General features: G+C 40.1%; 1 protein-coding gene across 1 annotated transcript in view; it reads left to right on the top strand.

The window, feature by feature from the left end:
• MTNR1A (melatonin receptor 1A) overlaps nt 1-9149 on the top strand; it is a 38941-nt gene extending 29792 nt beyond the window's left edge. The window contains 1 exon segment of the mRNA XM_030314448.1: nt 8281-9149. Within this exon segment, the coding sequence (XP_030170308.1) occupies nt 8281-9149 (869 nt within the window).
• Nucleotides 9150-12624: the final 3475 nt, after the last annotated feature.

Below are 12624 nucleotides of genomic sequence, written 5' to 3'. Positions count from 1 at the left end.
GGAATTAGTAATCAAAAATCTGCCAAAAAACAAGAGTCTAGGGCCAGATGGCTTTCCAAGGGAATTCTATCAAACATTTAAGGAAGAGTTAACACCTATTCTCTTGAAGTTGTTCCAAAAAATAGAAACAGAAGGAAAACTTCCAAACTCTTTCTATGAAGCCAACATTACCTTGATTCCAAAACAAGATGAAGACCCCACTAAAAAGGAGAACTATAGACCAATTTTCCTGATGAATATGGATGTAAAAATCCTCAACAAAATATTAGACAACTGGATCCAACAGTACATTAAAAGAATTATTCAAAAATTATCCCACAAGCAAGTGGGATTTATACCTGGATGCAGGGCTGGTTCAGTGTCCACAAAACAATCAATGTGATTCATCACATCAATAAAAGAAAGGACAAGAACCACATGATCCTCTCAACAGATGCACAGAAAGCATTTGACAAAATATAGCATCCTTTCTTGATAAAAACCCTCAAGAAAGAAGGGATAGAAGGATCATACCTCAAGATCATAAAAGCCATATATCAAAGACCCACTGCTAATATCATCCTCAATGGAGAAAAACTGAGAGCTTTCCCCCTAAGGTCAGGAACAAGATATGGATGTCCACTCTCGCCACTGTTATTCAACATAGTATTGGAAGTCTTGGCCTCTGCAATCAGACAACACAAAGAAATAAAAGGCACCCAAATTACTCTTCACAGATGACATGATCTCTATATGGGAAACCTTGAAGATTTCACCAAAAAAACCTGCTAGAACTGATCCATGAATTCAGCAAAGTTGCAGGATACAAAAAAATACACAGAAATCAGTTGCATTCTTATATGCCAATAATGAAGCAACAAAAAGTGAAATCAAGGACTCGATCTCATTTTCAATTGCACCAAAAACCATAAAATACCTAGGAATAAATCTAACCAAAGAGGTGAAAAATCTAAAATTGAAAACTATAGAAATCTTATGAAAGAAATTGGAGAAGACACAAAAAAAAATGGAAAAATATTCTCTGCTCCTGGATAGGAAGAACAAGTATTGTTACAATGTCAATACTACCCAAAGCAGTCTACATATTCAATGCAATACCTATCAAAATAACACCAGCGTTCTTCACAGAGCTAGAACAAACAATCCTAAAATTTGTATGGAACCAGAAAAGACTGCTAATAGCCAAAGCAATCTTGATAAAGAAAACCAAAGCTGGAGTCATCACAATTCCAGACTTCAAGCTGTATTACAAAGCTGTAATCATCAAGACAGTATGGTACTGGCACAAAAACAGACACTCAGATCAATGGAACAGAATAGAGAACCCAGAAATGGACGCACAAACGTATGGCCGACTAATCTGTGACAAAGCAGGAAAGAATATTCAATGGAATAAACACAGTCTCTTCAGCAAGTGGTGCTGGGAAAATTGGACAGCAACATGCAGAAGAATGAACCTGGACCACTTTCTTACACCATACACAAAAATAAACTCAAAATGGATGAAAGATCTAAATGTAAGACAGGAAGCCATCAAAATCCTAGAGGAAAAAACAGGCAAAAACCTCTTTGACCTTGGCCACAGCAACTTCTTACTCAACATGTCTCCAGAGGCAAGGGAAACAAAAGCAAAAATGAACTACTGGGATCTCATCAAAATAAAAAGCTTCTACACAGCGAAGGAAACAATCAGCAAAACTAAAAGGCAACCGACAGAATGGGAGAAGATATTTGCAAATGACATATTAGATAAAGGGTTAGTATGCCAAATCTATAGAGAATTTATCAATCTCAATACCCAAAAAACAAATAATCCAGGGAAGAAATGGGCAAAAGGCATGAATAGACACTTCTCCAAAGAAGACATCTGCATGGCCAACCAAGCCATGAAAAAATGCTCCACATCACTCATCATCAGGGAAATACAAATTAAAGCCACAATGAGATACCACCTCATATCCGTCAGAATGGCTAACATGAACAACTCAGGTAACCACAGATGTTGGCAAGGATGCGGAGAAAGAGGATCTCTTTTGCACTGCTGGTGGGAATGCAAGCTGGTGCAGCCACTCTGGAAAACAGTATGGAGGTTCCTCAAAACATTAAAAGTAGCTTTACCTTATGACCCAGCAATTGCACTAGTAGGTATTCATCCAAGGGATACAGGTGTGCTGTTTTGAAGGGGCACATGCACTCCAATGTTTATAGCAGCCCTATCGACAACAGCCAAAGCATGGAAAGAGCCCAAATGTTCATCGACAAATGAATGGATAAAGAAGGTGTGGTATACGTATACAATGGAGTATTACTCAGAAATGAAAAAGAATGAAATCTTGCCATTTGCAACTACATGGATGGAACTAGAGGGTATTATGCTAAGTGAAATTAGTAAGTCAGAGAAAGACAAGTATCTTATGACTTCACTCATTTGAGGACTTGAAGAGACAAAACAGATGAACATAAGGGAAGGGAAAGAAAAATAATATAAAAACAGGGAAGGGGACAAAACATGAGAGACTCTTAAATACGGAGAACAAAGAGAGGGTTCCTGGAGGGATTGTGGGAGGCAGGATGGGCTTGGGTAAGGGGCATTAAGGAATCTACTCCTGAAATCATTGTTGCACTATATGCTAACTAACTTGGACGTAAATTCAAAAAATAAATTAAAAAAAAAAAAAAGATCCTCTTCTGGCTAAAAACAAAAGAAAAACCCCCCAAAACAAAAAAAACAAAATACCCCAGATCCTCTTCTGCTGAGATTGCTTTCTGGTGAGTTTTGTATGGGACACACGTATCTTCATACTCATTGCCCATTCTGAGAGGCCTGTGTTCCTACTCTTTCTCCGGCTTCCTGTGTTACCAGTTTTCTAAACCTGTTCCTTCCAGTCCTTGACCATCTCGCTATACCATTAGCCACTGTCTATGAATCAGGGTAAGTGTGTGCCTGGGGCCATCTCTGTTTCCAGGCAAAATCAACAAGCAGTTTCAAGTTCTGTTCAAAGTTCTATTCACTGGGTATAGTTGGCCTGTAGTGCTGCAACATCCAATTTGGGACAGGACTAGCATGTCATGAGAAACCATCAGTAAAGCATGCCAGAAGTTTTTTCCTTCCTTATTAACTGACCACAGGGGACTCCTCATGAGGCCATAGGTGGAGGCTGTGAAAAAGGGGGCAATGTGGTAGGAAGGTGGGCCACGGGCATCTGTGACACTTGCTCACGAAATTTCCTTGTGCCCTCAATACATGCTTGGGCCAGATTTTGTCTACACCACTTCTGTTCTATACGGTGCAGGCCATCTTGATTGATTTTAGCGGGTCAGACAATACGTAGTCCATAAGAGATTTTTCAGATCACACGGTCACTTGGTCATCTGTGGTCAAGTTTTCAGACTCTGCTAATGCTGAGGAGCAAGCCAATGACTGTTTCTCTAAAGGGGAATTCTAGTCTGCAAAGGAAGGCATAGATTTGTCACAAAATGTTGAGTCTATGGTTATAAGTCACTCCTATGTGCCTGGTAAGGGAGCCTTACATCTCCAGATCTACTACAAACAATTCAAACACCATTGGATCATATGAGTCCAATGGTAGAATAGCTTTCAGAGACTTTTCTTATTCTTGGCTCTACTCGAAACTGCCTGCTTTTTGGGTTACTCAGTAAACGGATTGGTGTAGCATGTCAAAATTAGGGGTGTGTGTGTGTGTGTGTGTGTGTGTGTGTGTGTGTGTATTTAGTGGTAGGAGGGTGATGCACCAACTCGTTCTTCACCTTGGAAGATGAATATAGGTGATAATTTAAATAACTCTTTTGCCACTGTATGCCATGAACTACCAGGGTCCTCCTCGCTCACGGAAACAAGGTTTTTAATGCCTTTAAATCTAATGCCATTAGAGAATTAAATCCAGGCCACTAAGAACCAACACAGAGAAACCCTCCTTAAAGTTTCTCGGTCTACTTCTAGTACCAACTTTTATATCAGTCAGGGTTCAATCAATTTGAGAAACAAAATGAGTAGAGCAATTATAGGAGCTGATTAAACAATTCAGTTGAAGCTGTTGCTTCTATGTCTGGTGCCGGGGCCTTGTATTGGCCAGGGTTCGTCAGAGAAACGGAGCCAACAGAATATATATATTCTAGTAGTATATTCAACGTATTCTATTCAGAGAATATGTTCTCTATATAGCAGTAGGACATAGGATATATAGAATAAATAACAGAATAGGTAGTCTATTAGTATGCTGGTATATATTCTATTTAGAATAGTATATTCTATTAGTTTATTAGTATATCTATTTTATTAATATATTATATATCCTATAACATTATATTGGCTTACTGTATTTATTACCAAGAACTGGCTCGCTTGACTGTGGAGGCTGAGAAGTCCCTCAGTCTACTATGTATAAGCTGGAGACCCAGGAGAGCTGGTGTAGTTCTGGTCTGAATCCCAAGACCCGAGAGCACCTGTACTGTCATCCCATTCTACAGACTGAGAAGACTGATGTTCCAGCCTAAGGAGGCAGGCAGAGAGACTGAGTTTCCCTTTCCTTCAACTTTTCTGTGTTAGTCAGGCCCTTACTGGATTGGCTGACACCGGAGGACCTCTGCTTTACCTGGTCTGTTCATTCAAATGCTAATTTCCTCTGGAACCACCCTTCCAGACACACCCACAAGTGATGTTTAACCAGCTCCCTGAGCATCCCATGACCCTGGTCGTGCTGACACATCAAATTAACCATCACGAGCCTAGAGTCTATAGATAAGGCACCTGAGAAGAAAAGATGGATGTCAAGAGGGAAAGCAAGGGCAAACGAGATCGTTGGAGGAAGGGCTGGAACCCAGGAGGACGGACTGAACTCTTGTGAGTCTCCCTTTCTCCAAGCCAGGCTGGAGCTCCGAGAAGGAGCAGGAGACACTGTGGGCCCCCTGCATCGGCGACCCTCACTGCAGGCCGGGGACAGGAGTGAGAGGGCCAGAGCCCCCACAGTGCCTGGGGCCGTACGCCCGCCTGGAAGCGCACAGAGGACTCCACTGCTGCGAAGCACAGTCATGCAATGGTCTCTGCCGGGGAACAGAAAACCCTGAAGCTCTGCATGCAAATGCCCTTTCAGCTTAGTCCATATAAGACAGACCCACTCTGCATTTTGTGTCAAGACACAACTCTGCGCCAGGCCCCGTCGTAGGGGGAGAAAGATGCGTAAGATGGGCGCCGCCCTCATGGACTTAACAGCTTGAGCTGTGGGAAGATGGTAAGAAGAAAAGTATTTCTAAATAGCAAGGCGATGACCCCTTGCTCTGGTCATTCCCAGAGGGAAGTCCCCGGACTCGTGCTGAAGGAGGCGGTTCAGCCAAGGCAACTCTTCAGCTGTCTGCTATCTGATCTTATTCACATCCGTGCCACATTTCACTTACAATTTAAGGTGTTATTCACCAGAATGATTGTTTGCTCAGCACTTTATAGTTTGCCTGTGTCTTTAATCATCGTGAGGCTGTTTGCGGTATCTTCTTGTTACCGGTACAGAGACCCGTAACTGCCTTCCCCTCATTCTGGTTCTAAGATGCTTTTTTAGAATTATGCCTAAAGAGGCTCTAAGCCAGGGCCTGCCTGGCCAGAGGGCCCATTACCCAACCCTCACCTACTTCTAGTCACAGGAACTCTCTTAGGGAAATGCACCGAGCGACATTAACAAATAAACAGCGCCGTGGCAATCTTGCATTCATGGTATGACTTCTTCCGATTGAATTCCCCGTTTCTCAGCTTTCCTCACCTCTAAAAAGTAGGAATTATCCTGCATGATCACTAGTGTTCCTCCCCATCTTAACATCCTCTGAGTCTACAGTTCCTCTGGGGCAAGGGCTGGACGTAAATCCAACAGAAGAGGAATTGCTAGCCGTTCACAGGACTTACTCGAAATTTCAGAATGCGTTGTTGTGCTGGTTGTACAGAGGGTTGGGTGCCTGCAAAAATGGAGAGATGGCGGTCTATCTGGACACACACAGGGCTGAGATGAAATAGGTGATCTTATAATGTGGATGATCATGATTAAGTTAATTACTCTTACCTTATCATTCTTCTCCCCAACACACACACCCTCTACGCACACATTGCAGATGTGATAAAGCTTCCAGCTGAGACACTATTAGCCACATCTACAAAGAGCCTATGGCTTAATTGTTTTTTTTCTCCCAACTCTGGTAAAATGGGATTAGTTCAAAGAAAACTGAACAAATGATTTAATTAATGTAACGACTTAAAAAAAGAAGCCTAATTGCTGCGAACTACATGGGGCAGAGGATGAATGCTATGAAAGAAACCTGTGACACGGTTTATGATCTCAGTTTTAGCCTCTTGAAAAATAAATCTATTTATGTCCATTTGTCATTATAACGTTTTAGGTAAAAATGTACTGCTTCGATGACAAGTTGTAGCTGAATTTCACATATTGTACATATTTTTAAAGTATTACCCACTTTGAGTTAAAAATTCATTAAAACATGCCCACGTTGGAATTTAAATATTTCACTGGCGATTGGAATTGTTCTGTAGGGAGACATAAATTTGTTCTGATTGCTTTAATTTGGCCTCGTATAGCCAGCTTTTGAAGAAGTTGTATTTACAACAATTTATCTGAAATTCTTACTTAAATGGCAAATCCATGACTTTTTTTTTTTTTTTTTTTTTTTAGCCACAACTATCTTACTTCACTTCTTTGCAATTTTTGGAGGACTGTGAAATAAAATTAACCAGACAGGAACTTCCCCTACAAAGGTGATTTTATTTCAGGTATTGGGAGATGACAATTTAATATCTGCCATCAAGCATTTGAACAGAAGTCCCAAGTGGGTACTATTCTAGATGCATTTATGAGGTGGACACACTTTTAGGGTACTACAGTATGGAAATATAGCAAAGTTAAGTGCACAAATATAATAAAATGCAAAACATAAGGTCACTCTGCCTGGAATGTTCCTCCCCACTTCTTTATGCTCACTGCATTCCTTTTCTGTACGTATTGTACTTCTTTCTATCTTATTTTTCTAAGCTTAAGGATCATAGGATCACTGTACATTTCTGTTTCTCCACCACCTATTAAATGCATTCGGTAAGGTTTTATTGAATGAAATTTATCATAAGTTAATCCAAATTAAATGTGGTATAAAAATGTGATTTAGAAGCCTTCAAAAGAGGAAGGTTTTCCACATAGTTGGGCAAGTAAGTAAAGACTTTGGGCATTTCTATCGAAAATGAGTTTGGGAAAAGGGGTACCATTTTAAAAACGAGAGAGAGGAGCCATTCAAGGCAGAAAGAAGAGTAAGAAACAAAGACAAAATGAGCCACCAAAGTAAAGAACATCCTTGCAGAGTATCTTCTAAAATTTGACTAGAGTTCCTTGTTTTTTGGACTTTAAAATGTGTTGTGTTATTAACATAGAAAATATTTAGGGTTTAATTTTTAGACCTTAAGTTCTTTATGAAATCTACAAGTATTTCTACCTTCTCCTTTGGATTGAGGTGGGTGTTGTAGAATACCAACATTTGTGGAGCGCTTATCACGTGACAGATTCTGCTTGGTACTTGACATAGACTGTCTCAATTCGCGCTCATCATCCCCTTATGAAGAAGGTACTATCGTTATCCCCATCTAAGAGAAGAGGAAGTCGACATCTGGTGAGATGGTGATACTTGCCTCAGGGAGACAGCTAGCAAGGGGTGAAGTCAATATTCTAACCCAGACAGTTGACGAAAGAACCCTTTTCCTCTTCACTGTTACACTATGGCCAAGGATTTATTGCTCCCCAAGAACAGGAGTTAGAGGCAGCCTTTGAGGGTGACTGGAGAGTTAGAGGGACAGAAAGCTCAGAACTTAGAGAAGTCACACGTCACTTGGGAAAATGTGGGACATGAGGTTTCTCAGGCCATGTAGAATATTCCAGAACAAAATATGTAACACGAGTATACTGAACTCGAGACTTTTTTTTTTTTTTTTTTAATTATAAGAGAAACCAAATGGTTTGAAGAACATCAGTTTCTAACATGGAATATGCCTCGTTTTAGGGACGTGGGAATTTGTGAACAGCAGAACTGACTTGACCAGGGCCATGGTGGGCTTACTTCCGGGTGAAGATGGCCTCCATTTCATTTATCATGCGGCGGCAGCTGCGATGCCCGGTTAGCTGAGTTGTAAGAAGAGCTCTTTGAGCAAAAAGAACTGTGAAAGAAAACCCCTGCAATCCACACAAGATCGGTAACAACTGTATTTTCTAAACCTTTCTCTTTTAGGAAATCTATTCGTGGTGAGCCTGGCAGTTGCGGACCTGGTGGTAGCCGTGTATCCATACCCCTTGGTGCTGATATCTATATTTAACAACGGGTGGAATCTGGGCCATCTGCACTGCCAAATTAGCGGGTTCCTGATGGGCTTGAGTGTCATTGGCTCAATATTCAATATCACTGGAATTGCCATCAACCGCTATTGCTACATCTGCCACAGCCTCAAGTACGACAAGCTGTACAGTAACAGGAATTCCCTCTGCTGCGTGTTCCTGATATGGATGCTGACCCTCGTGGCGATCGTGCCCAACCTGCGTACCGGCACCCTGCAGTACGACCCGAGGATCTACTCCTGCACGTTTACGCAGTCTGTCAGCTCAGCATACACAATCGCGGTAGTGGTCTTTCATTTCCTCGTTCCTATGACCGTAGTCATCTTCTGCTACCTGAGAATATGGATCCTGGTTCTTCGGGTCAGGCGGAGGGTGAAACCTGACAGTAAACCCAAAATGAAACCACAGGACTTCAGGAACTTTGTCACCATGTTTGTGGTTTTTGTACTTTTTGCCATTTGCTGGGCTCCTCTCAACTTGATTGGTCTTGCCGTGGCTTCAGACCCCGCCAGCATGGTACCCAGGATCCCAGAGTGGCTATTTGTGGCGAGTTACTATATGGCATATTTCAACAGCTGCCTCAATGCCATTATATATGGGCTCCTGAACCAAAATTTCAGGAAGGAATACAGAAGAATTATAGTCTCACTGTGTACAGCCAGAATGTTCTCTGTGTGTCGTTCTCATGATGCTGCAGATAGGGTTAAATGCAAACCCTCTCCGTTGGTGACCAACAAGAACCTAGTAAAAGTGGACTGTGTTTAAAACACAAAGCATTGTTGACAAGGTGTACACACTTCTCAAGGTCTTACTCATTTTCGTGGTTGCCTCCCTCTTGACAGATGCCTAGAAGCACAGGGTAGTCGAGAAAACTTGCACTCTTAAGAGGTTGTCTCTAGTTTATGAGCTCTGTGGGATCAGCCTTTTGAATCGGTCTCTAATTCTGCTTAGGAAGAGAAATACAGAACCTAAGAGTTACATGTTCATTGGAGAATATGGTTCAGGGACAGAGGCGTGGGCGGGCAATGATTTTAAATAAAAATGCTAAATGTATTCACGTGGAGAAACAGTGTGCAAACTTTTATGGCAAATGAGCGTCATAAAGCATTTGCTTTTTTCCTCCACTTTTTGAAGATTTCTTGTAGGAAAACAAATGATGTGTCGTAGTCATAAACAAGCAAATGGAACAAGAGAGAAGTGGGATGATTGATTCATTACACGGCGACAGGCTGAAAATAAATCAGGGAATAACAACACATCAGCAACAAACCACAGCAAAGTTTTCACTTGGCATTGGTAGCAATGAGTGACTACAGTCATGATTCTAAATGCGGTCTCTTTCTCTCGAGTGTTGCACGTTCAACTAGATAAAGAATGAACTATATGACGGAGCTCTTTTCCAGATCTCAATAACCACAGTATTTGAAACCAATAGCGAAATACAAAATTCTACTGGATTTTATTAGACATTGGCTTCTTTTTTTGTCACTGAAGATTATTCATGTCACTGACAAATTGTTTTGAATTGATCTCTGTTAATTTATGAAGTCATTTAATGAGTTTAGTTAAAATGTACCAAGAATCAAAGAGCTATAGATCCTTAGGTATAGTGCTGACTCTGTTCTAGATTGATAATCTCTTTCAGCAAGTAAATATCTGAACCAGATTGCTTTCCTTGTATAAATATTTCAAAACAATATTCTTTAATAATTCATTTCAGTATTTGATTGCTCTAATAATCCTGAAAGTCTAGGAGAAGAAAAAACGCACAGGTAAACTATGGTTTCATGAACTATGGCTCTCATTCACTCCAAAAAGCTATTTAGGACCACCTTGAGGTTTGTTACTGGAGTGCTTTGCAGGAAATTAGAGACATGTTTTCTAGCGTTATAAAGTTCTGCAGCAAAACTGTCACACAGGAGGAGTGTGACATAAGTCTTATACATAAGACACAAAGTGATCTGATATATTTGCTAATCTCTGTCTAGATAATCAGAATCTCCTTGGAAAGTTCTATCAATGGTTTTAAAAGGTTCTTCTGTTAACTGTTTTTATCAAGGATATTTGAGAAACATTAAGTCATGGTTTGTGGTGGGGTTATGGAGTCAAATATATGTGTATATGTGTGTGTGTGTAAGTTATGTCTAGAACTTTACCCATCGAGTCATTTATGTGTAAATGGTCTAGTCAGAACCAACACTAAATAGTAGAGATGAGTTTTAAATCCATGTTCCAAATTTCATATAATTGAACCTTAAAAATATTAACCATGGCAGCTAAACTCTTTTTTAAGTGTATGACACTTTTATCTTGATGCTGGGGATGAATTACTACGTTGCTAACTGTATGTTCCTTTGCTCTTTATAGAATTCTGTTTCTTAACTTATACAATAGCAAAAATGCTGACTAGAAACTGTGCCCTTTAAAAATTGTCTGCCAAGTAGAGTATCTTACCTGAAGATGAGGTGTGTAACTTTAAAGTCTTGAAATGTTTTTCTTCACTACATAGGAACACTAGCTCATTCAAACAATGACAATAAGAAAGCAACTCATCAAGATCAAGGGCAAAGTCTCAGATTTCCTCTAATGGCATCTCCATGTAGAAGTCTTTTAAACATTCAAAATATTATCAGTGGCTTCCTCACTGTAAAATTAATAAGTAGGAAGTCCTTAACTAAATATATTAATATTTGTGTATAGCTTGTGTATAGGCTGGAGGCTTTGTGAGGCTGAAAACAGTACATATGTCGTAACAGGGTGTGGGGGGATGTCTTTTTCTCAAAAACAGTCAGTGGATTCTGAGACTCTAGATGGGTAAAATCTACACAAGACCATTTGATTTGGAATAAGGATAGCAAAACATCTATCACTGTCTTCTGAAATCAACTGCCAGAATCATGTGCAATTATTAACATTATGTTATTTAAGTTCCTAATACTCAGTTGAAGTGGATAGACCAAAGAATTTGACCATTCTAATTTAAGTAAATCATTTGACTATTACCAGTGGAATGACCACCTCAATTGTATTCTCGTATGAAAAATGTAAATTACGTAGGATTCTTGCTGGCCCCTAGAGAACGTCACTTTTAAACATGTTATTTTATTTCTTATACCTGTTTGCGACAGATGAGTTTGGGACATACTTACTACACATTGTTATGTAAGCTACATGATCACACAAAATGTGATTGTATTTGGTTACAACTAATAGATACTGCAGATGGGGGGAGGGAGGAATAATTTCAGTTTGTCTACTCTGTTGTAGATTTCATTACCAAATATTTATGTAGGAACCATCTCCATGTATAAACAGGATTTTTTTTTTTCTGACAAAGTAGCAGAACTACCTGACTTTAAATATTCTGGCAAGTAATACTGGAGGATGACCAATCTTAGAGATTAAATCGATAATTGCTCATTAAGTGAATACATTCAGCCTGAATGTTGTGTAATGAATAATAATTTTGACCATTTTTTGGACTGTCTCTGATACATCATCAAATATTTCACTGTGAATAAGCAGACACATTTGGAATTAGATACATTTCAAGTCAGTTTAAATTACTAAATTATTATTTTTGCAAATAGCCTGAGCATAAGCAGCCTTTTCTTTTTTTTTCAAATATGAAATTTATTGTCAAATTGGTTTCCATACAACACCTCATGCTCATCCCAGCAGGTGCCCTCCTCAATACCCATCACCCACCCTCCTCTCCCTCCCACCCCCACCAACCCTCAGTTCGTTCTGTTTTTAAAAGTCTCTTATGCTTTGGCTCTCTCCCTCTCTAACCTCTTTTTTTTTTCTTCCCCTCCCCCATGGGCTTCTGTTAACTTTCTCAGGATCCACATAAGAGTGAAAACATATGAATAGACACTTCTCTAAAGAAGACATCCAGAGGGCCAACAGGCACAGGAAAAGATGCTCAACGTCACTCCTCATCAGGGAAATACAAATCAAAACCACACTGAGAAACCAGCTCACGCCCATCAGAGTGGCTACAATGAACAAATCAGGAGACTACAGATGCTGGTGAGGATGTGGAGAAACTGGAACCCTCTTGCACTGTTGGTGGGAATGCAAACTGGTGCAGCCGCTCTGGAAAACAGTGTGGAGGTTCCTCAAAAAATCAAAAATAGACCTACCCTATGACCCAGCAATAGCACTGCTAGGAATTTACTCAAGGGATACAGGAGGCTTTTCTTTTTAAAAACAATTTTTATAATTTGTTTCCCACTTT

Source organism: Lynx canadensis, chromosome B1, assembly GCF_007474595.2.
Source record: "Lynx canadensis isolate LIC74 chromosome B1, mLynCan4.pri.v2, whole genome shotgun sequence".
Classification (NCBI taxonomy): domain Eukaryota; kingdom Metazoa; phylum Chordata; class Mammalia; order Carnivora; family Felidae; genus Lynx; species Lynx canadensis.
This window is presented reverse-complemented; position numbering and strand designations above follow the sequence as displayed.